Source organism: Amblyraja radiata, chromosome 41 (genome assembly GCF_010909765.2).
Source record: "Amblyraja radiata isolate CabotCenter1 chromosome 41, sAmbRad1.1.pri, whole genome shotgun sequence".
Lineage (NCBI taxonomy): Eukaryota > Metazoa > Chordata > Chondrichthyes > Rajiformes > Rajidae > Amblyraja > Amblyraja radiata.
This window is the reverse complement of record NC_045996.1, coordinates 10,113,156-10,136,871: the sequence shown is the minus strand read 5'-3', so window position 1 is coordinate 10,136,871 and position 23,716 is coordinate 10,113,156. Positions and strand designations below refer to the sequence as shown.

Below are 23,716 nucleotides of genomic sequence, written 5' to 3'. Positions count from 1 at the left end.
GTCACCCATTCCTTCTCTCCAGAGAGGTTTCCTGTCCCGCTGAGTTACTCCAGCTTTTTGTGTCTATCTTCTCCTTGTCTCACCCTAGGTCTATTTTAACATTCCAACAAGAACAAACATTTTTCTAATAACTTTAATGCAGTGACACATCCCAAAGTACTTTGCAGCACCTATATATATATCTCTAAAAAAAACCTCACTGAGTCATATGAGGAGGTATTAGGTTAGATGACCACAAGGTTAGTTAAATAAAAATCTTACAGGAAGCAGGAGAGGTTTGGGGGAGATCATCGGGTATAAGCACTTGAAGCAAAAAGTGACACAAAGTGCTGGAGTAACTCAGCGGCTCAGGCAGCATCTCTGGAAGACATGGATAGGTGATGTGTTGGGTCAGGAAGGGTCTGTATGTTGTAGGTTCAGTGGCTTTGGTCAAATTATACATTGTGTCCAGTGTGGAGGATAGTGCTAGTGTACGGGGGGATCGCTGGTTGGCGCGGACTTTGTGGTCTGAAGTACCTGTTTCCGCGCTATATCTTAGTTTAGTTTAGTTTAGTTTAGAGATACAGCGCGGAAACAGGCCCTTCGGCCCACCGTGTCCGCGTCAACCAGCGATCCCCGCACATTAACACTATCCTACACACACTAGGTACAATTTTTACATTTACCAAGCCAATTAACCTACAAACCTGTACGTCTTTGGAGTGTGGGAGGAAACCGAAGATCTCGGAGAAAGCCCACGCAGGTCACGGGGAGAATGTACAAACTCCGTACAGACAGCACCCGTAGTCGGGATCGAACCCGGGTCTCTGGCGCTGCATTCGCTGTAAGGCGGCAACTCTGCCGCTGCGCCAACCCGTGCCGTCTCTAAAGTCCAAAGAGGCATTGGTAAGGTGTGACGAGAATTCTATCAATCGAGTTCTATATTAGACTGGATCAAAATGTCTCTGATCCTTCCATGTTCCACTCGCTAGAATTTAGAAGACTGAGGGGGGATCTTATAGAAACTTACAAAATTCTTAAGGGGTTGGACAGGCTAGATGCAGGAAGATTGTTCCCGATGTTGGGGAAGTCCAGAACAAGGGGTCACAGTTTAAGGATAAGGGGGAAATCTTTTAGGACCGAGATGAGAAAATCATTTTTTACACAGAGAGTGGTGAATCTGTGGAATAAGGTAGTTGAGGCCAGTTCATTGGCTATATTTAAGAGGGAGTTAGATGTGGCCCTTGTGGCTAAAGGGATCAGGGGGCATGGAGAGAAGGCAGGTACGGGATACTGAGTTGTATGATCAACCATGATCATATTGAATGGCGGTGCAGGCTCGAAGGGCCGAATGGCCTACCCCTGCACCTATTTTCTATGTTTCTATGTTATAATTATGGATTCATTACATTTTCTTGCAGGAACTGGAAGTTATCAGTACACTGTAGCAGAGTGTGGAGATCATAATCTATTTCACAGACAAGTCACAAGGTTCACAGCTGAGTCCCCCATCACATCCTCTGCAGTAATGCCCCTGTCCCACTTAGGAAACCTGGACGGAAACCTCTGGAGACTTTGCGCCCCACCCAAGGTTTCCGTGCGGTTCTCGGAGGTTGCAGGTAGTTGAAGCGGGTAGGGAGACTGACAAAAACCTCCATCCAACCTTGTTTTAAATTTTAAACCTGAGAGTAATGATGAAAGCATTAATGGTGGATATTGGCATGTTTTCTGTTAGTGTGAGAAGTCTCAATGGCTGTGATGAATTAAAGAACATTGCGCCTGGTTTGGGGACCGAGTCAGCGCCATCCAGCGATCATCCCGGACAACCACCTGCAACCTCCGGGAACTGCACGGAAACCTTGGGTGGGGCGCAAAGTCTCCAGAGGTTTCCGTTCAGGTTTCCTAAGTGGGACAGGGGCATAACTCTTCGGAAATTACAAACACTGTGCAAACTGGATGTTACGACTCTTTACAATTGAGTTTATTGTACAGTTATATGACAGTTTCTCCACAGAAGAGCTTTTGTGCCATGTAATATGTGTGGGATTCTCTTTCTTTGCAACAGTGTAAATATAGTATTGACCAGACGCCCACGTTTGACCTCCAGTCTATTGTGAGATTTCACCATTCTTGTTCCCCGCTGGGATCTAATTTGAAAAATCCCGTCCGTTCTTTTCTAATGCTAAGTGCTTTATTTTCTTCTTTTCTTCCATCTCAGGGCCCGACACCTACACAGTGACTAGCTGCCAGCACTAATTATGCCCTTAGTCTTTCACACTCCATGGGCTTCCATTTAAATACCTCTTCCCTCCTGAAGGTTAAACCAGCTGAGTTCTCGGGAACCACTGCCGTTTATCCAGTGTTCCAAGAACACTGGGAGTGTGAATACAATATTCTTGCGTCTTGCTCGGCATGGGCCAGATGGGCCGAATGGCCTGTTCCCAAGCTGCTTGGACTCTATGACTACAAGTAGCGGCACAATGGTGACGGCACCATTGCCCGAAGACCTAGATTTGACCTTGACCTTGTGTTGAGATTGCACCTAAAATGACCACAGGCAGCTACTGAGATACTGATAGAGTAATGCCCCTGTGCCACTTAGGAAACCTGAACGGAAACCTCTGGAGACTTTGCGCCCCACCCAAGGTTTCCGTGCGGTTCCCAGAGGTTTTTGTCAGTCTCCCTACCTGCTTCCACTACCTGCAACCTCCGGCAACCACCTGCAACCTCCGGGAACCGCACGGAAACCTTGGGTGGGGCGCAAAGTCTCCAGAAGTTTCCGTTCAGGTTTCCTAAGTGGGACAGGGGCGTAAGGGAGTGTGAACACAACATAGGGAGCCTTGCTCGGCATGGGCCAGTTGGGCCGAATGGCCTGTTCCAAAGCTGCTTGGACTCTATGACTCCAAGTGGCGGCACAATGGTTACGGCACCATTGCCCAAACTCCTAGATTTGACCTCGAACTTGTGTTGAGATTGCACCTAAAATGACCACAGGCAGCTACTGATATACTGATGGAGTAACAGGAACATTGATTCAATTGTGTCAATCTATTGGAATGTTTGCAAGGGCATTCCTCATCTGAAAGTATATCTTTAAATAGCGTCTGCTGTTTGGGTTCAACATCAGTCACTGTTCAGCTGAGAGATGAAAATTGCTAATTCTTTGCTGACTTGTCACAGTAGTTGGCAGTTCTCCGCTCTGCAAATGTTATTTTGTTTTTGTCAGTGATTTAAATAGCATGCATGATTCATGAGCTCACAACCTTGCACTGTTCCATAAAAGTTGTCAATTTCTTTTGAGCGCCTGGTTTACTAGATTCATAATTTTCCCCAAATTATCAGAAAGGATATTTTTCTCCTGGTTTGTTAAATGTTTTTCTTTGACCATCCAGCCTTGTTTTAAATTTTAAACCTGAGAGTAATGATGAAAGCATTAATGGTGGATATTGGCATGTTTTCTGTTAGTGTGAGAAGTCTCAATGGCTGTGATGAATTAAAGAACATTGCGCCTGGTTTGGGGACCGAGTCTGTGCCGTCCAGCGATCATCCCGTACACTTACGCCCCTGTCCCACTTAGGAAACCTGAACGGAAACCTCTGGAGACTTTGCGCCCCACCCAAGGTTTCCGTGCGGTTCCCGGAGGTTTTTGTCAGTCTCCCTACCTGCTTCCACTACCTGCAACCTCCGGCAACCACCTGCAACCTCCGGGAACTGCACGGAAACCTTGGGTGGGGCACAAAGTCTCCAGAGGTTTCCGTTCGGGTTTCCTAAGTGGGACAGGGGCATACACTACCCTATACATTGGGGGGTGGAAGACTGCAACCTTCACGTGGTCCGCCCTGTTTCGACGAATGCAATCAACCCGGCGTGCACAATCAAATAGAACAAGTTGTCCTACAACTTTATAGCCCTGTCCCACGGTACAAGTTCATTCCAAGAGCTCTCCCGAGGTTAAAAAAAATCAAACTCGTGGTAAGCACGGAGAATGAACGTAGCGGGTACGTCGGAGTTCGGGTCGTCTCTTAGTGACTCGTAACGCTAACGGCAGGTACTCGGGAAGACTCGCTAACGGCAGGTAAGCACGGGAAGACTGGTGAAGATTTTACAACATGATGAAAAATGTCCACGAGAGCCCCGAGTACCGACGAGTGGCCATTACAGTAAATCTCCGAGTTCGAATCAGGGCAAACTCGGGAGGACTCTGGGAATGAACTCGTACCGTGGAACAGGGGTTTAAGGCTGTGCACGCCATATGCAAGAAGAAGACCCTACACACTAGGGACAATTTCAATTTTGCAGAAGCCAGGTAACCTAGTCACAGGGAGAACGTACAAACTCTGTACAGACAGCACCCGTGTCTCTGGCGCTATAAGTGCTGTAAGGCATCCACTCTACCGCTGCGCTATCATGCCGCCCATATTATAGTATATTATATTATATTATATTATATTATATTATCGTTGTATATCATTCTGCTGTATTCAGAGAATCAGGGTGGATTTGATAGGGAGTAGGAAATAAATGGGGAATGGGACAGGCATGGTCTCAATGGGCTGAGTGGCCTCCTTCCACGTCATAATGAAATATGAAAAGTATGAAAGAGAAACAAGGAACTGCAGATGCAAGTTTACAAAAAAAAAGACACAAAGTGCTGGAGTAACTCAGCTGGTCAAGCAGCTTCTCTGGAGAACTGTAGGTGATGTTTCAGGTCAAGACCCTTCTTCAGACAATGAGATTGGAGTATATGAGATTTGGAAATTATTACATACAAGGTAGGAGTGAAACAATCCTATGCAATACACACTAAGAGAATGGCAAGATGCACTGAAATATTGTTTCATGGGCATTTTTTTTTTTGCATTGAGTCATTGTGATATTGTTATTTTGCCAGCATATGTTATTTAGAGATTTTAATTGATAAATTAAGCAAGTGAGCATGAGACCTGGAACTGTCTTATGCTCATTTGTTCCAGATTGCATCCAAGAATTCAATTTGGGTAGGAGTTATTTATAGGGCAACAAATATTTTGTCATAATATTGGGCACAGCATAAATCAGGAGCATTGTAACAGGAGTTACGGTGGGATTTAAATCGATATAGAGACCGTATGGGTCATATCGACTGCATTAATGGAATCTATACACAATGGTTTTCTAGATCTATATGTGTGGGAAGGAACTGCAGATGCTGGTTTAAACTGAAGATACACACAAAAAGCTGGAGTAATTCTCATCTTTACGTTCAGATCCTTAGCTGGTTTTGTCACTATCTGTGAACTCACAGTCCTCACATATCTCTAGTGTTGCCAGGACTAGAGGGTCTGAGCTATAGGGAGAGGTTGAGCAGGCTGGGACTCTATTCCCTGGAGCGCAGGAGGATGTGGGGTGATTTTATAGAGAGGTGTATAAAATCATGAGAGGAATAGATCGGGTCGATGCACAGTCTCTTGCCCAGAGTAGGGGAATCGAGGACCAGAGGACATAGGTTTAAGGTGAAGGGGAAAAGATTTAATAGGAATCTGAGGGGTAGCTTTTTCACACAAAGGGTGGTGGGTGTATGGAACAAGCTGCCAGAGGAGGTAGTAGAGGCTGGGACTATCAGTTAGACGGGTACATGGATAGGACAGGTTATGAGGGATATGGACCAAGTGCTGGCAGATGGGGCTAGTGTAGCTGGGACATTGTTGGCCGGTGTGGGCAGTTGGGCCGAAGGGCCTGTTTCCACGCTGTATCACTCTACCATTCCACTTTAACATCTCAAACTCCTTTGATTTCCTCCATCATTGACATGTGATACCAAACATTCAGTGGTTCCAACCTCCCCTTTGGAACAAACAGACTGCCAACCTTTCATTCTTGTCTCTCCTGTCTTTAAGTCACTTTTGAATACATATGCCTCTTGGCTATGCTAATATCATTTTTTTTTAACGTCAGAACAGTTTAAAAAATAAGAGCAGGAGCAAGCTAGTGGGCCCTTCGAGTCAGTTCCACCATTCATCAAGATCTTCTACCTCAGTCCCTTTTGCCCGCACTATCCCCATATCTCCAGTCAAATCAAGTCACGTCAAATCTGAAGAAGGGTCTCGACCAGAAATGTCACCTATTCCTTTTCTCCAGAGATGCTGCCTGACAGGCTTGAGTTACTCCAGCTTTTTGTGTCTACCTTCAAGTCAAATCGAGTTGACTTTGCTGTCACAGAAACAAGTACTGTCAGATCCCTTCACCACCTCCAGTTTATTCCCTCCCTTCACCACCTCCAGTTTAAATTCCATTTGGAATGTTTTGGAGGACCAAGAAATCAAGAACCAAGAATCCAGGCACAATGGAAATCTTGTTTAAGAAGGAACTGCAGATGCTGGAAAATCGTAGGTAGACAAAAATGCTGGAGAAACTCAGCAGGTGCAGCAGCATCTATGGAGCGAAGGAGATAGGCAACGTTTCAGGCCGAAACGTTCTTCAGACTGATCCTAGTCTTCGACCCGAAACGTTGCCTTTTTCCTTCGCTCCAGAGATGCTGCCTCACCCGCTGAGTTTCTCCAGCATTTTTGTCTACCTTCAGTTTTGAACTGTTGGATTGAGACTCTTCCCATTCCAGTGGAGATGTTATGGAATGGCTTCATATTACATTAGCACCTTCTTGCTGAAAAATAACTTAATTTATTTAATTGTGCTAATGCTATTTCATGAGATAATTTAAAAATAAATTAATTTGCAAATCAATTGTTATGAAATCAATGTCAAAGAACATCCCAGTTCCCCTAAAGATTGTGATATGGCAACGATTGTTAAATTACAGAACGGAGCACATTAGCAAACCTGAATAAAAGGAGGTATCTTTAGAAAGCAGATGAGGAGGAATTTTTTTAATCAGAGTATGGAGAATCTGTAGAATTCATTGCCACAGATGAATGTGGAGGCCAAATCATACCTGTATAGTCACAGAGTGATAGAGCATGCAAACAGGCCCTTCGGCCCAACTTGCCCACACTGTCCCAGCTACACTAGTCCCACCTCGAAACATAGAAACATAGGTGGTGGTGTAGGACATTTGGTCCTTCGAGCCAGTTGGAACAAAGGCTTGTCCTGCCCATTATTTTAAGCGTCACTTTGATGTCTGCGGGAGGTGGCAAGGCACTAATGAGCTGCCACATTCTCTATATTGCAACAATAACAACATTCTTGTAGAAGTATTATGGAATCATCGAAACATGCAGCACAAAAACAGGCCCTTCTGCCCACTATACCCATGTTGACCAACCTTCAATAATCTAATTTGTTCTCATCAACTCCCTAAACATTGAGGCAGCACAGTGGTGCAGTGGCAAAGCTGCTGCCTCACAGCGCCAGAGAAGTGGGTTCGATCCTGACTACAGGTGCGGTCTGTACAGAGTCTGTATATTCTCCCTGTGACCACGTGGGTTTTCTCCGGGTGCCCTGGTTTCTTCCCACACTCCAAAGATGTACAGGTTTGTAGGTTAATTGGCTCCGGTAAAAAAACCTGTAAATCGTCCCTAGTGTGTAGGATAGTGCTAGCGTACGGCGTGGACTCGGTGGGCCGAAGAACCTGTTTCCGTGCTGTATTTCAAATAAATAATTTACCGTTTGCCTAACATACTGGGAGAGATTGATATTACCCTGTTTAAGAAAGAACTGCAGATGCTGGAAAAATCGAAGGTAGACAAAAATGCTGGAGAAACTCAGCGGATGAGGCAGCATCTATGGAGCGAAGGAATAGGTGACGTTTCGGGTCTCGACCCAAAACGTCACCTATTCTTTCGCTCCATAGATGCTGCCTCACCCGCTGAGTTTCTCCAACATTTTTGTCTACCTTTTATATTACCCTGAGTATGTTATGTGAGTGGTACATGCAGGTTGGTGATTAACCTACCGACCTACAGGTCCTTGGGATGCGGGAAGAAACCTACACGATCACAGGGAGAAAGTGCAAACTCCACACAGACAGCACTGGAAGTCATGATTGAAGCCAGATCTCTGGCGGTGTATGCCAAAGGCTCTACTATGCCAACCTACATTATATTTGGCATATGAGGAGCTGTAGGCTGTGGTCACATCTCTGAAAAGCACTAGAAGAAATGGAAGGTAGACAAAAATGCTGGAGAAACTCAGCGGGTGAGGCAGCATCTATGGAGCGAAGGAAATAGGCGACGCTTCGGGTCGAGACCCTTCTTCAGACTAATGTGGGGGTGGGGGAGGGCGGGAAGAAGAAAGGATGAGGCGAGAAACAGTGGGCTGTGGGAGAGCTGGGAAGGGATGGGGAAACAGAGAGAAAGCAGGGACTACCTGAAATGTAATGGAAGGTACTGCAGATGCTGGTTTACACAAAATGCTGGAGTAAATGCAAGTTCTTTCTTTGCACCAGTCTCCTCAAAATTGATGCCTTTGACCTTGCTTTTGGCCATCTTGCTGAAATGGAGTCTATATTGTTATGTAAGGTAGTCTAGTTTGAATTATTATTACTGCAATCATCGTCTTTGATGTACGTTCATCGATCGATTCTTCAAATGGCCTTTGTCCAGTACAAAAAACCTCATAGAAATTCATGGCTTTCAGTTATTTGAGAAGTGTGTTGCTTACAATCAGCAAAGATGGCCAATTGCCTGTAATGCTGTGTTGATTTGGTTTGTTACAGGATACTGCATTCTTTACAGCCCATGAAAGCACTCTGCCTTTGAAATGCATTGACTGTTATTAAAGGTCCATTATTAATCTTTCATATGAAGCCAGTTAATATTCAGTAACTACACCAGAAATCTGGCTTTATGACTGGCGAGCAAGGTTTAGTTGAATTATAGAAACAAGGAACTGCAGAGGCAGGTTTGCAGAAAAAAAATGACAACAGAGCACTGGAGTAACTCAGCGGGTCAGGCAACATCTCTGGAGAACATGGACAGGTGACGTTTTAGGTCAGGACCATAGATTCTATAACGAGCAAGATAGATCACTCGAGGAAAAAGACGTAGTACGGTCATGGGCCGATTCATGGGTAACTTTCGGCCCCATTTCCGTAACCGGCTTCCGTCTCCGCACCAAAGATCCCGTAGCGGAGCAAAGATACTAGTGCGGAGACGGAAGCCGGTTACGGAAACATCCTCGTAAAAATAAAAGTTATTTGGGAAAATTCTTCTCCTCATTTTCAGAATTTAAATTTATTAACACAATCTGTTCCCCCACAACGTTGATTACACTGCGGGTCGGGTCGGGTCGGGTCGGGTCGGGTTACTGAAATGGATGAAAAAAAGGCCCACGTTCCGCTCCCTTGCGTACTACACGTCAGCCCGTTGCATTTAGCAGGAGTGGTCTATCTTGCTCTGCTATAGGATCTTTGATCAGGACCCTTCTTCAGGCTATATGTGAAGTGGGGGGGGGGGGGGGGGGGGTACAATTGGCTTGGTACAAGTGTAAATTGTCCCTAGTGTGTATAGGATAGTGTTAATGTGCTTGGATCGCTGGTCGGCCTGGACTCAGTGGGCCGAAGGGCCTGTTTCCGCGCAACATCTCTAAAAGTAAGAAACCTGGTAGAGGTCTACAACATTATCAGGGGCATCATAATGCTAGATCTGTGGAATTCTCTGCCACAGAAGGCAGTGGAGGCCAATTCACTGGATGTTTTCAAGAGAGAGTTAGATATAGCTCTTAGGGCTAACGGAATCAAGCGATGTGGGGAGAAAGCAGGAACAGGCTGGTCTGAAGAAGGATCTCGACCCGAAACATCACCCATTCCTTCTCTCCAGAGATGCTGCCTGTCCCACTAACGAAACTAATTGCAAGGGGACCTTCAATGAGCTAGAAGTTTTACGATGGGCCGAATGGCCTGATTTCTGTAGGACTCTAAATTTAAAAGCAGCATTTATGTGCAAATGTTATTTTCATGGATTAGTTATAAAATAATTTGCAGATTGATTGGTATGAAATGTATTTGGAAGGGCCTGTTGAAGTGGCTCTTTAATCCTTTCCTCATGTTTATCTTCATTTCTGTTTTACAATTGCGGGATTCTCTAGTGTCCTCTCCTGCTGGAGATGCCCGCTGGCCTTTGCAGTAGCAGAGACAGCTCTCTGCCTCATGCTCTGCACGATAGGCAGCTCCCACTACACTGAGTCACACACACGAGTGCAAAATGCATAGTAGAGTGCTTAACGAGTGTCCTTTCTCAGAACTCAATTTACATTGAAGCCCTTTATGTCGGGGTGGACGTGAAATAAAGAATCCCCCGACTTATTTATCAATCAAAGCAACATCTATTGGAGATTACGTGTAGGAAGGAACTGCAGATGCTGGTTTAAACCGAAGATAGACACGAAATGGTGGAGTAACTGTCCCACTTTCACAATCTAATTCACGACCTCTGCCGAGTTTGCCCTTGACTCATACACGCAGCATGGTCGTCACGAGGTCGTAGGTAGGTCGTAGGAGGCCATGATGCTAGTCGTAGGTACTCGTGGTACCAAGTAGGTTGGGGCGGTTTTTCTAGCCTGATGAAAAATGTCCACGAATAAAAAAGGTCGTGAGTTTGGAGTTTAGAAGGATGAGGGGATCTCATTGAAACATATCAGATTGTTAAGGGCTTGGACACACTAGAGGCAGGAAACATGTTCCCGATGTTGGGGGAGTCCAGAACCAGGGGCCACACACAGTTTAAGAATAAGGAGTAAGCCATTTAGAACGGGGACGAGGAAACATTTTTTCTCACAGAGAGTGGCGAGTCTGTGGAATTCTCTGCCTCAGAGGGCGGTGGAGGCAGGTTCTCTGGATGCTTTCAGGAGAGAGCAAGATAGGGCTCCTAAAAATAGCGGAGTCAGGGGATATGGGGAGAAGGCAGGAACGGGGTACTGATTGGGGATGATCAGCCATGATCACATTGAATGGCGGTGCTGGCTCGAAGGGCCGAATGGCCTACTCCTGCACCTATTGTCTATTGTCTATAGGTCGTGAAAGTGGGACAGGCCCTTAACTCATCGGGACAGGCAGCATCTCTGGAGGTTCCCCCTGGACCACGTGTGTTTCCTCCCATACTCCAAAGACATGCGGGTTTGTAGCTTATTTGTCTTTGGTAAAATTGTAAAATTGTCCCTACTGTGTAGGATAATGTTAGTGTGCGGGGTGATCGGTGGGTCAGTGTGGATTCGGTGGGCCGAAGGACCTGTTTCCGCTCTGCATCTTAAAAGTAAGATACCCAGTAGAGGTCTACAACATTATCATGGGCATCGTAATGCTAGATCTGTGGAATTCTCTGCCACAGAAGGCAGTGGAGGCCAATTCACTGGATGTTTTCAAGAGTTAGATACAGCTCTTCGGGCTAACGGAATCAAGCCATGTGGGAAGAAAGCAGGAACAGGCTGGTCTGAAGAAGGATCTCGACCCGAAACATCACTCATTCCTTCTCTCCAGAGATGCTGCCTGTCCCGCTGAGTTACCCCAGTTTTTGTGTCTATCTTCGGTTTGATTTTGGATGATCAGCCTTGATCATATTGAATGGCGGTGCTGGCTCGAAGGACCATATGGACTACTCCTGCACCTATTTTCGATGTTTCTAGATTCACCATATAGCAGAGGTGGCCAAAATCAGAGTGTGCGTAGCAGAATGATTTGGGGTAGGGGGGACCAAGTGGATGCATGGATGGCTTTTGGCACTCAGCGGGTAGTTGGAATCTGGAATGGCATGAGTGGGTGATAAGAGTCAGATAACTGTTAAGAGGTTTATAGAAATGCATTTGAATCACCAAGAAAACTATGGACCAGTGCTGAAAAAATGAGATTAATGCAGATCGATAAATGAAGGTCAGTTGAAGAGCTGGCGTCTGTACTCGATGGCCCTATATTAGAACGATAACATTGTCATGAAGTGCTGACTAGCCTTGGCCTGCTCCTATTTCTTCTGTCAAGCTCGTGAATTAAATCAGAAGCCACCCTGGGTCATTCCAGTCCAAGCTGCACCACAACAATTTGCATTTATATAGGATATACATTTTTATTGCTTTATATAAATCAAGGCACGTCTCCAGAAGCTGAAACTGACACACAAAGCAAGACGTGGATGACCAAAGGCTTAACCCAAAAGCAATTTAAGAGAGAAGTCTTTGGTAAATAGATGGAGAGGTTCAGGGAGAGAGTTGCAGAGTCTTTAAGATTCAATAGCTGAAGGCATGACACTGAGAAGGTCAAAGATTGGAAAGAATTTGGAGGTTCAACCTTGGGCAGATGTGAACATAAAGACATCTTTCATATGAGGAAAGATTGGAATGACTAGGCTTGTATTCACTGGAATTTAGAAGGATGAGAGTGGATCTAATGGAAACGTATACAATTATAAAAGGACTGGACAAGCTAGATGCAGGAAAACATTTCCCAGTGTTGGGGGAGGCCAGAACCAGGGGCCACATTCAAAGAATAAAGGGGAGGCCATTTAAAACTGAGATGAGAAAAAAACGTTTTCGCCCAGAGAGTTGTGAAATTGTGGAATTCTCTGCCACAGAAGGCAGTGGAGGCCAATTCATTGGAAGAGAGTTAGATAGAGCTCTAGGGGCTAGGGGAATCATGGGATATGGGGAGAAGGCAGGCACGGGTTACTGATTATGAATGATCAGCCATGATCACAATGAATGGCGGTGCTGGCTCAAAGGGCCAAATGGCCTCCTCCTGCACCTATTTTCTATGATGCTATGTTTCTAAGATGAAAATGTTACACTTGAGGCACTATAGATCAGACATGAGAAGTATTAAAAAATCATAAGGGTTGAGGAGGTTGCCCTCGTCCTAAGCACTCAGACAGTGTACTATAGAACATTAATTCCCGAAACATCATTAACTATTTCTCCCATCCTTCAACTACATATCATAAAACTGTTCAGATAAAACATAAGGCATGGGAATAGAAAGATGAACGGAAAATAATGGGAGAATTGGGAAAAGGGGGAAAGAAGGTTGACAGCACAACAATGACTTGCATTTCTATAACTTCCTTATCCCCCTGTCCCACTTAGGAAACCTGAACGGAAACCTCTGGAGACTTTGCGTCCCACCCAAGGTTTCCATGTGGTTCCCGGAGGTTCCCAGAGGTTTTTGTCAGTCTCCCTACCTGCTTCCACTACCTGCAACCTCCGGCAACCACCTGCAACCTCCGGGAACCGCACGGAAACCTTGGGTGGGGCGCAAAGTCTCCAGAGGTTTCAGTTCAGGTTTCCTAAGTGGGACAGGGGCATTAGGTAACCTAGTTTAGTTTAGTGGTACAGCGGAGAAACAGGCCCTTCAGCCCACCGAGTCCACACCGACCAGCGATCCCCGCACACTAACACTACCTTACACACACTAGGGACAGTTTTACATTGATCCCAAGCCAATTAACCTACAAACCTGTACGTCTTTGGAATGTGGAAGGAAACCGACGATCTTGGAGAAAACCCAGGCATGTCTTGGGTAGAAAGTAATAATAATAATAATAATGGATGGGATTTATATAGCGCCTTTCTAATACTCAAGGCGCTTTACATCGCATTATTCATTCACTCCTCAGTCACACTCGGTGGTGGTAAGCTACTTCTGTAGCCACAGCTGCCCTGGGGCAGACTGACGGAAGCGTGGCTGTCAATCTGCGCCTACGGCCCCTCCGACCACCACCAATCACTCACACACATTCACACACAGGCAAAGGTGGGTGAAGTGTCTTGCCCAAGGACACAACGAAAGTATGCACTCCAAGCGGGATTCGAACCGGCTACCTTCCGGTTGCCAGCCGAACACTTAGCCCATTGTGCCATCTGTCGTCCCAAAGTAGAAACTACAAACTCCGTACAGACACTGCCCGTAGTCAGGATCGAACCGGGGTCTCTGGCGCTGCAAGGCAGTAACTCCGTGCAGCCCTTGTAATCATGTAAAACCTGTTTGCAGTTATCGCGGGCAGATAATATGACTAGTAGCTGCCTCCACCTCCACCTTCACCTTCACCTTCACTCCCCCCATCTGGCTCTATCTGCACATCAATCTTCACCACCCCCTCCTTAGTCTACTTACCTGACAGGGATACAGGCCAAACGCAAACAAGTGGGACTAGTGTAGATGGGACATATTGGCCAGCATGGGCAAGTTGGGCTGAAGGGCCTGTTTCCATGCTGCATGGCTCAATAAGGATATGGGAAAAAAGCTGGAACGAGGTACTGATCTTGGATCTGATTTTGGATTCAGCCATGATCATATTGAATGGCAGTGCTGGCTCCAAAGGGCCAAATGGCCTACTCCTGCACTTGTGGTTGGAGGGAGAACCTGCAAACTCCATACGGACAGCACCCGCGGTCGGGATGGAACCTGGATCTCCGGAGCTGTAAAGCCGTGACACTAACTGTTACATCGCTATGGAACAATTTTACATCATTAACTACAGCAATAGCACTATCCACCTGGCAGTCAATGGTACTTTATCAAATCATTCAATCTTCAGACAAAGACAATGTAATTTGCTTTTATTCGCACGCTCATTCTTTAAGAAGAGTCTGCACATGTTGTCCCTGATTATTGTCTCTAATGGTTTCGCCAACATGCACATTCGACTGACTGCTCTGTGATTTCCAGGATTAGCCTTCTGCCCACTTGTAAACAGACAGATAACATTGGCAATCATCCAACTTTCTCATCCAAGTCTCTTATATAACAGCCCAACCATTGCAACATCTCAACAGCTCAGTAAGTGTCCCACCTTGACAGGTATCTTAACTAACTGGAGTACTTTTTTATGTACTTTGCTCCATTGGTTCTAAATCACTTCCTCTATCCTTTATTTCTTTACTATGCCATTGATAACATCTTACATAGAAACATAGAAAATAGGTGCAGGAGTAGGCCATTCGGCCCTTCGAGCCTGCACCGCCATTCAATATGATCATGGCTGATCATCCAACTCAGTATCCCGTACCTGCCTTCTCTCCATACCCCCTGATCCCTTAGCCACAAGGGCCACATCTAACTCCCTCTTAAATATAGCCAATGAACTGGCCTCAACTACCTTCTGTGGCAGAGAATTCCAGAGATTCACCACTCTCTGTGTGAAAAATGTTTTTCTCATCTCGGTCCTAAAAGACTTCCCCCTTATCCTTAAACTGTGACCCCTTGTTCTGGACTTCCCCAACATCGGGAACAATCTTCCTGCATCTAGCCTGTCCAACCCTTTAAGAATTTTGTACGTTTTCTTTCGGATAGTTAAGACGTGGGCGGCACATTGGCACAGTGGTAGAGTTGCTGCCTTCCAATGCCAGAGACCCGGGTTCCATCCTGCCAATCAGTGCTACTGTCCCAAGTTTGTGCGTTCTCCCTGTGACCGCGTGGGTTTTCTCCAGGTGCTCCGGTTTCCTCACACATCCAAAAGACGCACAGGTTTGTAGGTTAATTGGCTTCTACAAATTGTAAATTGTCCCTAGTGTGTAGGGCAGTGCTAGTGTACGGGGCGATTGCTGGTCGGCATGGACTCGGTGGGCTGAAGGGCCTAATTCCATGTTGTATCTCTAAAGTCTGAAGTCCAAAGTGCTCATTCTGAACACCATGGTTTGTGCATCTGTTGGATTACCTTTTGGTTTCTAAGCAGCTCCACTGTTCTTTCCACGACCCATTCATTAATTTTACAAGCCATTCGTGTTCCCGTGTCCACAGTTGTTAGTGTATTTTCCTACTCTTTCTTTGCCCTGCTCTCTCTAACCTTCATTGTTTAGTTGTTTTCTCCCGAGTTATCAACCTGCCATGTTCTCATTCAGAAGACACATGAGCTGCTGGCCAGGCAATATATTTATTATCCACCCTATGATGACTTGATCAGGTTGTTGTGGGTCTGATCTCACTTAATAATAATAATATAATAATATATTTTATTGTCATTGCACAGAGGTAGAACGATATTTGGTATGCAGCTTCCATCCGATGTAACAACTTAATTAACTAAAAATGTAGACACCCAGAGAAACAAGATTTAAAACAACCCAGTAAAATAGTGTAAAGTGCAAATAGGTCTGTGCTGGGTTGATGTGCGACGTGACCGTCCGAGGGAGACAGTCCAGGGGTGATGGGGGGCACTCAGCAGGGCCGGTTCAGAGCAGCTATAGCTCTGGGGATGAAGCTGTTCCTAAGTCTGGAGGTGCGGGTGTAGAAGGCCTTGTAACGTCTGCCAGAAGGTAGACGTTCGAACAGACTATTGCTAGGGTGTGAGGAGTCTTTGTGAATGAGGGCCAGACCAAACAAAGAGAGCAGATCCCCTTCCCTGGAGGCTATTAGTAGATTCAAGATCACCATTACTGATAATATTTACTTAATTACTCAAATTTGAATTCCCCAGCTCTCATGGTGACCTGCCTATGATCAAACTTCAGAAAATTAACCACGAGACAACCATGTCACATTTTATCCCCATGTTAAACTCACTCTTGCCCATCAAGTCTGGACCATTTGCCCAACGCTGGTCTTACACTAAAGGATACAAAATGCTGGAGGAACTCAGCGGGTCAGGCAGCATCTCTGGAGAACATGGGTAGGAGACATTTCGGGTCGAGACCCTTCTTCAGATGGGAACCCTCAACCCGAAACATCTCTATCCATGTGTTGGAAGGAACTGCAGATGCTGGTTTAAACCAATGATAGACACAAACATGCTGGAGTAACTCAGCGGGACAGGCAGCATCTCTGGAGAGAAGGAATGGGTGACGTTTCGGGTCGGGTTTGAAGAAGCTCTCAACCCGAAACGTCACCCATTCCTTCTCTCCAGCGATGCTGCCTGTCCCGCTGAGTTACTCCAGCGTTTTGTGTCACATCTCTATCCATGTTCTCCAGAGATGTTGCCAGACCAGCGTGGAGGGGGACTTTGATTCGTGGGACGACCAGATGGAGGAGATGGCTGCATGAGAATGATGGCCTTTATGGTCAGCTGCAGCTGGGACTGTAGAATGGTGCCAAAATAGCGCCTCTTGCATATGGACTCAGTGTGTTGTTCTGCACATCCTGTACCAGCTGGGGACATGTGCTTACGTATGATCATAGTCTTGCTGAGCTGTATGCAAAAAATGTTTATCACTGTACTTGGTACATGTGACAATAAAGGAACCACTGAACCCGCTGAGTTACTCCAGCACTTTGTGTCCTTTTGTGCATTAACCAGCATCCGCGCTTCCTTGTTCCTGCTGGTCTTTCGCGGCTGAGGAGCAACCCTCCCGCTGCACCATGAACCTGCGGCCATCGGTACCTGGGTCGACTGAGCCCGCGGCTGAGGCCTGGGTTGGCGACACGGAGGGGACCAGTGGAGAGGTGGGCGCGGCGGTCCATGATGGAGCCGACTGACGGACGAGGACGGACCACGTGGAAGTGAGGACATCGCTGCCGAGGGAAGGAGCAAAGGAGGACCCGGTGGGGGGGGGGGGGGCGTCATGAGGGAGGGGAGGGGGAACAATGGACAATGTGGGACTCAGCGTAGGGGGGAATGCTGTGAGGAAGGGGAGAGGGGGGAACAAAAGGGGACCTGGTGCGGAGGTACTTTGTAACTTCGTACGTGCCCTTTATGGGCGACTATTTGCATACCCAAGCAAAGAATTTCACTGTGACTTGTCACATGTAACAATAAAGTATCCATTCAATTCAAGTCAGTACTTTAGAAGCTATCCTAAGAAATCATACATATAAATCCATTTGCAGGATAAATGACTCTAAATATGTAATTATTGTGGCTTTGTCAAACATAAGGTTTAGCACTACACGCTACGAATCCCAGCTGTGGAGGCACTGGTATCGTTGTCTCGTTTTAGGACATTGATCAGTCTTTTACCATTGACTCCACAGTCAAAAAGGCACAACAGAGGATGTACTTCCTGCAGCAGCTGAGGAAACACAATCTGCCACAGGTAATGATGGTCCAATTCTACACGGCCATCGTAGAGTCTGTTCTCACCTTCTCCATCATGGTCTGGTTTGGCTCAGCCACCAAGCACGACACCTGGAGGCTGCATCGAATCGTCCGATCAGCAGAGAAGGTTATTGGCTGCAACCTTCCCTCCATTGATGAACTGTACACTGCAAGGGCCAGGAAGCGAGCGGGCAAGATCATCTCTGACCCCTCTCACCCTGGCCACAAACTCTTTGAATCACTTCCCTCTGGAAGGCGACTCCGGACTGTCAAAGCTGCCACAGCCAGACTTAAAACAGTTTTTATCCACGAGTAGTTGCTCTACTCAACAGCCAAAAATCTGTAGCCTACTTTGATCTGGTATCTTGTTGATTCACATGCTTGATTGATGATGTTATATCATTAATGTTTTATTATTATTAACGTTGAGTGTTTTCTGAGTCATTCGTAACTGTCACTGTATGTCATGTTGTTACTTGTGGGCGGAGCACCAAGGCAAATTCCTTGTATGTGAATACTTGGCCAATAAACGCACTTACTTACTTATATTCTGGATTTTATTTCATGTATTGTGTTTTTTTTTAAATATATAATTTATGATGCTTTTATAAGTGATATTCTAAGATTTTATATGTACTTTATGATATTTTTTAATATGCAATGCATTTTTATGTAATGTTGCCCCTTGTCTGGACCTTGAGTCGGAAATAAAATATATTATTATTATTATTATTAATTCAACAATGATCACCTACCTCATCTGTGATCTGGTCAGCGCACCGCTGCATCTCATCCTGCTCGGACCTGGGGTCCATATTGTTTTCCAGATTATTCTCCATGATGCTTCCCTGTTTCTGAGCCCCGCTTGACTACAGATGATGAGCTTCAGCAGGCTCCACCGGATAGAGACTGAAACAGAAAATGGAGGACAAAGCTTTCGGTTATTGACCATGTTTTGAAGCTGACAATCGGTGCCCAGAGCAAAACTTGGGAACGTCCACCAACAATGATGACGTTACTACTATTTTTTTCTGGAGGTGAAAGCGACAAGTCTCATGGGCTGGTTTACAAGACTGTGTTCTCCAGGTATTCTACAGCAAACTGACCTCCCTACCTACACTTCAACTCCCCCTCCCATTCCGTATCCGACCTCTCTGTCCTGGGCCTCCTCCATGGCCAGAGTGAGCAACACCGGAAATTGGAGGAACAGCACCTCATATTCCGCTTGGGCAGTCTGCATCCTGGTGGCATGAACATTGAATTCTCACAACCCTTGCTGTCTCCCCCCCCCCCCCCCTTCCTACCTCAGCCCTCGGGCTCCTCCTCCTCCTTTTTCCTTTCTTCTCCCCGCCTCCCCCAACCCCCTATCAGTATGAAGAAGGGTTTCAGCCTGAAACGTTGCCTATCTCCTTCGCTCCATAGATGCTGCTGCACCCGCTGAGTTTCCCCAGCATTTTTGTCTACCTTCCCTACCTACAATTAGTCTGACGAAGTGTCCCGACCCAAAACGTCACTTGTCCGTGTTCTCCAGAGCTGCTGCCTGATCCATTGAGTCACTATAGCCCCCTGTGACATAAGTTCATATCATAAGTGATAGGAGCAGAATTAGGCCAGTTGGCCCTTCAAGTCTACTCCTCCATTCATTCATGGATGATCTATCTTTCCCTCTTAACCCCATTCACCAGCCTTCTCCCCATGACCCCTGACACCCATACTAATCAAAAATCTATCTAAGATAGACACAAAAAAACTGGATTAACTTAAGGATAATGGGGAAATCCTTTAGGACCGAAATGAGAAAAACATTTTTCACACCGAGAGTGGTGAATCTCTGGAACTCCCTGCCACAGAAGGTAGTTGAGGCCAGTTCATTGGCTATATTTAAGAGGGAGTTAGATGTGGCCCTTGTGGCTAAAGGGATCAGGGGGTATGGAGAGAAGGCAGGTATAGGATACTGAGTTGGATGATCAGCCATGATCATATTAAATGGCGGTGCAGGCTCGAAGGGCCGAATGGCCTACTCCTGCACCTATTTTCTATGTTTCTATGCTACTGCTTTTTGTGTCTCTCTTCAGTTTAAACCAGCATCTGCAGTTCCTTCTAGCACAAGAATCTATCCATCTCTGCCTTAAAATTATCCATCAACATGGGCTCCATAGTCTTCTGTGGCAACGGATTCCACCCATTGTGTAAACCAGCATCTGCAGTGCCTTGTTTCTGGATTTTGACTTCCTTTCTACACAGCATAGGCATGCGTTTATCCAAAAGAATTTCACTGTGCTGTACATATATGACAACAAAGGGCCATTGAACCATGTTATTTTTTAATGTCCATCTGACTAGACATATATTGCTTCAGTTAAATAGTCTCGTTGTCTATCAATCACACTCTACAGTCATCTCCACACATCTATTGCTAGATTCTTGCTATTGAGGGAGTGCAGCGTAGGTTTACAAGGTTAATTCCCGGGATGGCGGGACTGTCACATGCTGAGAGAATGGAGCAGTTGGGCTTGTACACTCTGGAGTTTAGAAGAATGAGAGGGGATCTCATTGAAACATATAAGATTGTTAAGGGCTTGGACACGCTAGAGGCAGGAAACATGTTCCCGATGTTGGGGGAGTCCAGAACCAGGGGCCACAGCTTAAGAATAAGGAGTAAGCCATTTGGAACGGAGATGAGGAAACACTTTTTCACACGGAGAGTGGTGAGTCTGTGGAATTCTCTGCCTCAGAGGGCGGTGGAGGCAGGTTCTCTGGATGCTTTCAAGAGAGAGCTAGATAGGGCTCTTAAAAATAGCGGAGTCAGGGGATATGGGGGAGAAGGCAGGAACGGGGTACTGATTGGGGATGATCAGTCATGATTACATTGAACGGCGGTGCTGGCTCGAGAGGCCGAATGGCCTACTCCTGCGTCTATTGTCTATGAGTTTCCCCCTTGAGTCTGGGGAGCGTCTGCTTAAGGATATTCTTGTAAAGCGCTGGGCAACATCGAGATAGTAAACATGAGTCCTGGCTTAATTCAGAGCATGTTCAGTGCTCAGTTAGTTGTGGGTTGGAGGTCCACTCCAGTGGTTCGGTTACAACTGTTCCAGTGTGGTACTGAGGGAGTGAGTGCAGCACTGGCAGAGATGCTGCTGTTGTTTTTCCAAATGACATTAATGATCAGCCATAGAAACATAGAAAATAGGTGCAGGAGTAGGCCATTCGGCCCTTCGAGCCTGCACCGCCATTCAATATGATCATGGCTGATCATCCAACTCAGTATCCTGTACCTGCCTTCTCTCCATACCCCCTGATACCTTTAGCCACAAGGGCCACATCTAACTCCCTCTTAAATATAGCCAATGAACTGGCCTCAACTACCTTCTGTGGCAGAGAATTCCAGAGATTCACCACTCTCTGTGTGAAAAATGTTTTTCTCATCTCGGTCCTAAAAGATTTCCCCCTTATCCTTAAACTGTGACCCCTTGTTCTGGAATGCCGTGAGCCATGATCATATTGAATGGTGGTGCAGGCTCGAAGGGCCGAATGGCCTACTCCTGCACCTATTTTCTATGTTTCTAAACCAAACTGGATGAATTTTTGTGGTGGTAGGAAGGAACTTTAAACTGAAGATAGACACAAAATGTTGGAGCAACCCAGTGGGTCAGTCAGGCAGCTTCTATAGAGAAAAGGAGTAGGTGACATTTCATAGAAACATAGAAACATAGAAAATAGGTGCAGGAGTAGGCCATTCGGCCCTTCGAGCCTGCACCGCCATTCAATATGATCATGGCTCACGGCATTCCAGAACAAGGGGTCACAGTTTAAGGATAAGGGGGAAATCTTTTAGGGCCGAGATGAGGAAAACAGGTCGAGACCCTGCTTCAGACATTTATTTCAATTCACAGATTAATTTTGCAGTTCCAGTCCATATCTGGTGCATCAGACAAAGAAACAATCTTGTCTCTTGCTTGACCCCCCCCTCTCTGATTCTCAAATGCTTTTGAAAAGATCATATTGGCACATTAAAAAGCAAAGATCTCCACAGAAACGGCCTGTGCTTTCAGCATGTTCACTTTCACTGCAGTGGCCTGGTCAATATTCATCAACCAACATCTCAGGGAGGCACGGACTGGCCTTTATCACTTAGTTGCTTGTGGAATCCTACCCTGTGCAGGTTGACACCCCCGTTTACAAACCACGCATCGATTTTGCAGCCTTTTGCAGGGGATGGCGAAGGAGGATACAGTTATAAATTGCTTCTCGGTGCTGAAGGGAAAGCGGTGACCTTGAGTGAGTTTAAGAAGGAACTGCAGATGCTGGAAAATCGAAGGTAGACAAAAATGCTGGAGAAACTCAGCGGGACAGGCAGCATCTATGGAGCGAAGGAAATAGGCAACGTTTCGGGACGAAACGTTGCCTATTTCCTTCGCTCCATAGATGCTGCTGCACCTTTGAGTGAGTTAACGGTTCCTTTCAGTTTGGAGTGGGGAAGGGGACAGGGACTGGGGAAGGGGAAGTGGACAGGGACAGGAATAAACCATAGGCAATGGCCTGCGGGCACCAGCATTGCCTCCAGTCCAGTGCAAGGCTGAGTTCAGCTCAGACCCAAGAAATGGGTGCTGTGCTGACATCCGAGGAGCTGAAACCTGCTGTTAGCCAAGGAAAATTAGCCAAGGGTTAATAGGTTTGGGGGCTGAAAATGTAGCATTTATTTCTCAGTCCCTGGCTCGTATACACTGAGGCATGGCAAAGGCTTTAACTAGGGGACCGCAAATGAAAAGAGCAGAGGGGATGCCTGCTGTTTAACCGCATTATTGTCTTTTGTAATTCATTCCCCCCCCCCCTCTCCCCCTCCCACCCCGATTCTGAGTGACAGTGCAGAATACAACCCCCTGTGCAGGCCCATCTCACCAGCGCACTGCACCACCCCCACTACGTCTGAGAAAACCCTGCAGAAGTTTGTTTTTTTTGCGCGCTGCTGCAGTTTGTGTGGGACAGGTTCCTGCGTCGGCAGAACCCGCAAGGAGGAAGGGGATAGGGGGGATGCTCGCCGAACGGGGCTGGAGGCTGCTCTCGAAAGACCAAGGGCTGCGAGCAGAGATTTGTACTGTTGTACAAATATCAAATCATTACACCAACTTCTCAATCGACGCAAACCAGGTCAAACGACTGGGGCATCTGAGACATTGCAACAACCCGTTTAAACCGGTGACAGCAACCTCGCCCATTCAAGCTGGACGAGTTGCTATTTTGCAACTATAAGCTATAAGGGATGTGTGTCCGGAATAAAGGGGGGACAGTGGTGAAGCAGACTGCCGCACTGCCCAGCGCGCTGTTGTCAGTATAAGATGGCTGTGTACTCACTGGTCGGCTCCCTCGCCAGCTGCAGATGCAATCTGCTGTGTTATTCCTCCACGCCGCTGGTTCGATGGAGACTGGGGGCTGACATTTGTGTGGAAACTCCTCTTCCCTGACATCACCAACTCCTCCCCCCCGGTGTGGTCACACGGGCCAGTGTGGGAGGGTGGGAGGCAGCCCCCTCGCTTCATGGGGACACTGGCCAAGGGACTTGACGAGGTCAGCAAAAATAAAAAAGGGTGGGTGGGTTCATGTCTGGCCCTTTAACCAGCCGTCAGACAACACGCCATCAAGGAGATCCATGAAATATACAGACTCTATGTGGAATGATATGTCTGTGGAATTCTCTGCCTCAGACAGGTTCTCTGGATGCTTTCAAGAGAGAGTTAGCCTAGATAGGGCTCTTAAAAATAGCCCGAGGAGTCAGGGGATATGGGGAGAAGGCAGGAACGGGGTACTGATTAGGGATGATCAGCCATGATCACATTGAATGGCGGTGCTGGCTCGAA

The 23,716-nt window shown here is 46.5% G+C and overlaps 1 protein-coding gene across 1 annotated transcript in view; it reads right to left on the bottom strand.

Annotated features, from left to right (window-relative positions):
• LOC116967708 (synaptosomal-associated protein 25) overlaps positions 1–23,313 on the bottom strand; it is a 61,088-nt gene extending 37,775 nt beyond the window's left edge. The window contains exons 1-2 of the mRNA XM_033014309.1: positions 23,214–23,313; positions 18,617–18,770 (exon numbers count right to left, since the gene is read on the bottom strand). Of these exons, the coding sequence (XP_032870200.1) occupies positions 18,617–18,700 (84 nt within the window). The 5' untranslated portion in view covers positions 18,701–18,770; positions 23,214–23,313. The remainder of the gene's footprint in view (positions 1–18,616; positions 18,771–23,213) is intronic.
• Positions 23,314–23,716: the final 403 nt, after the last annotated feature.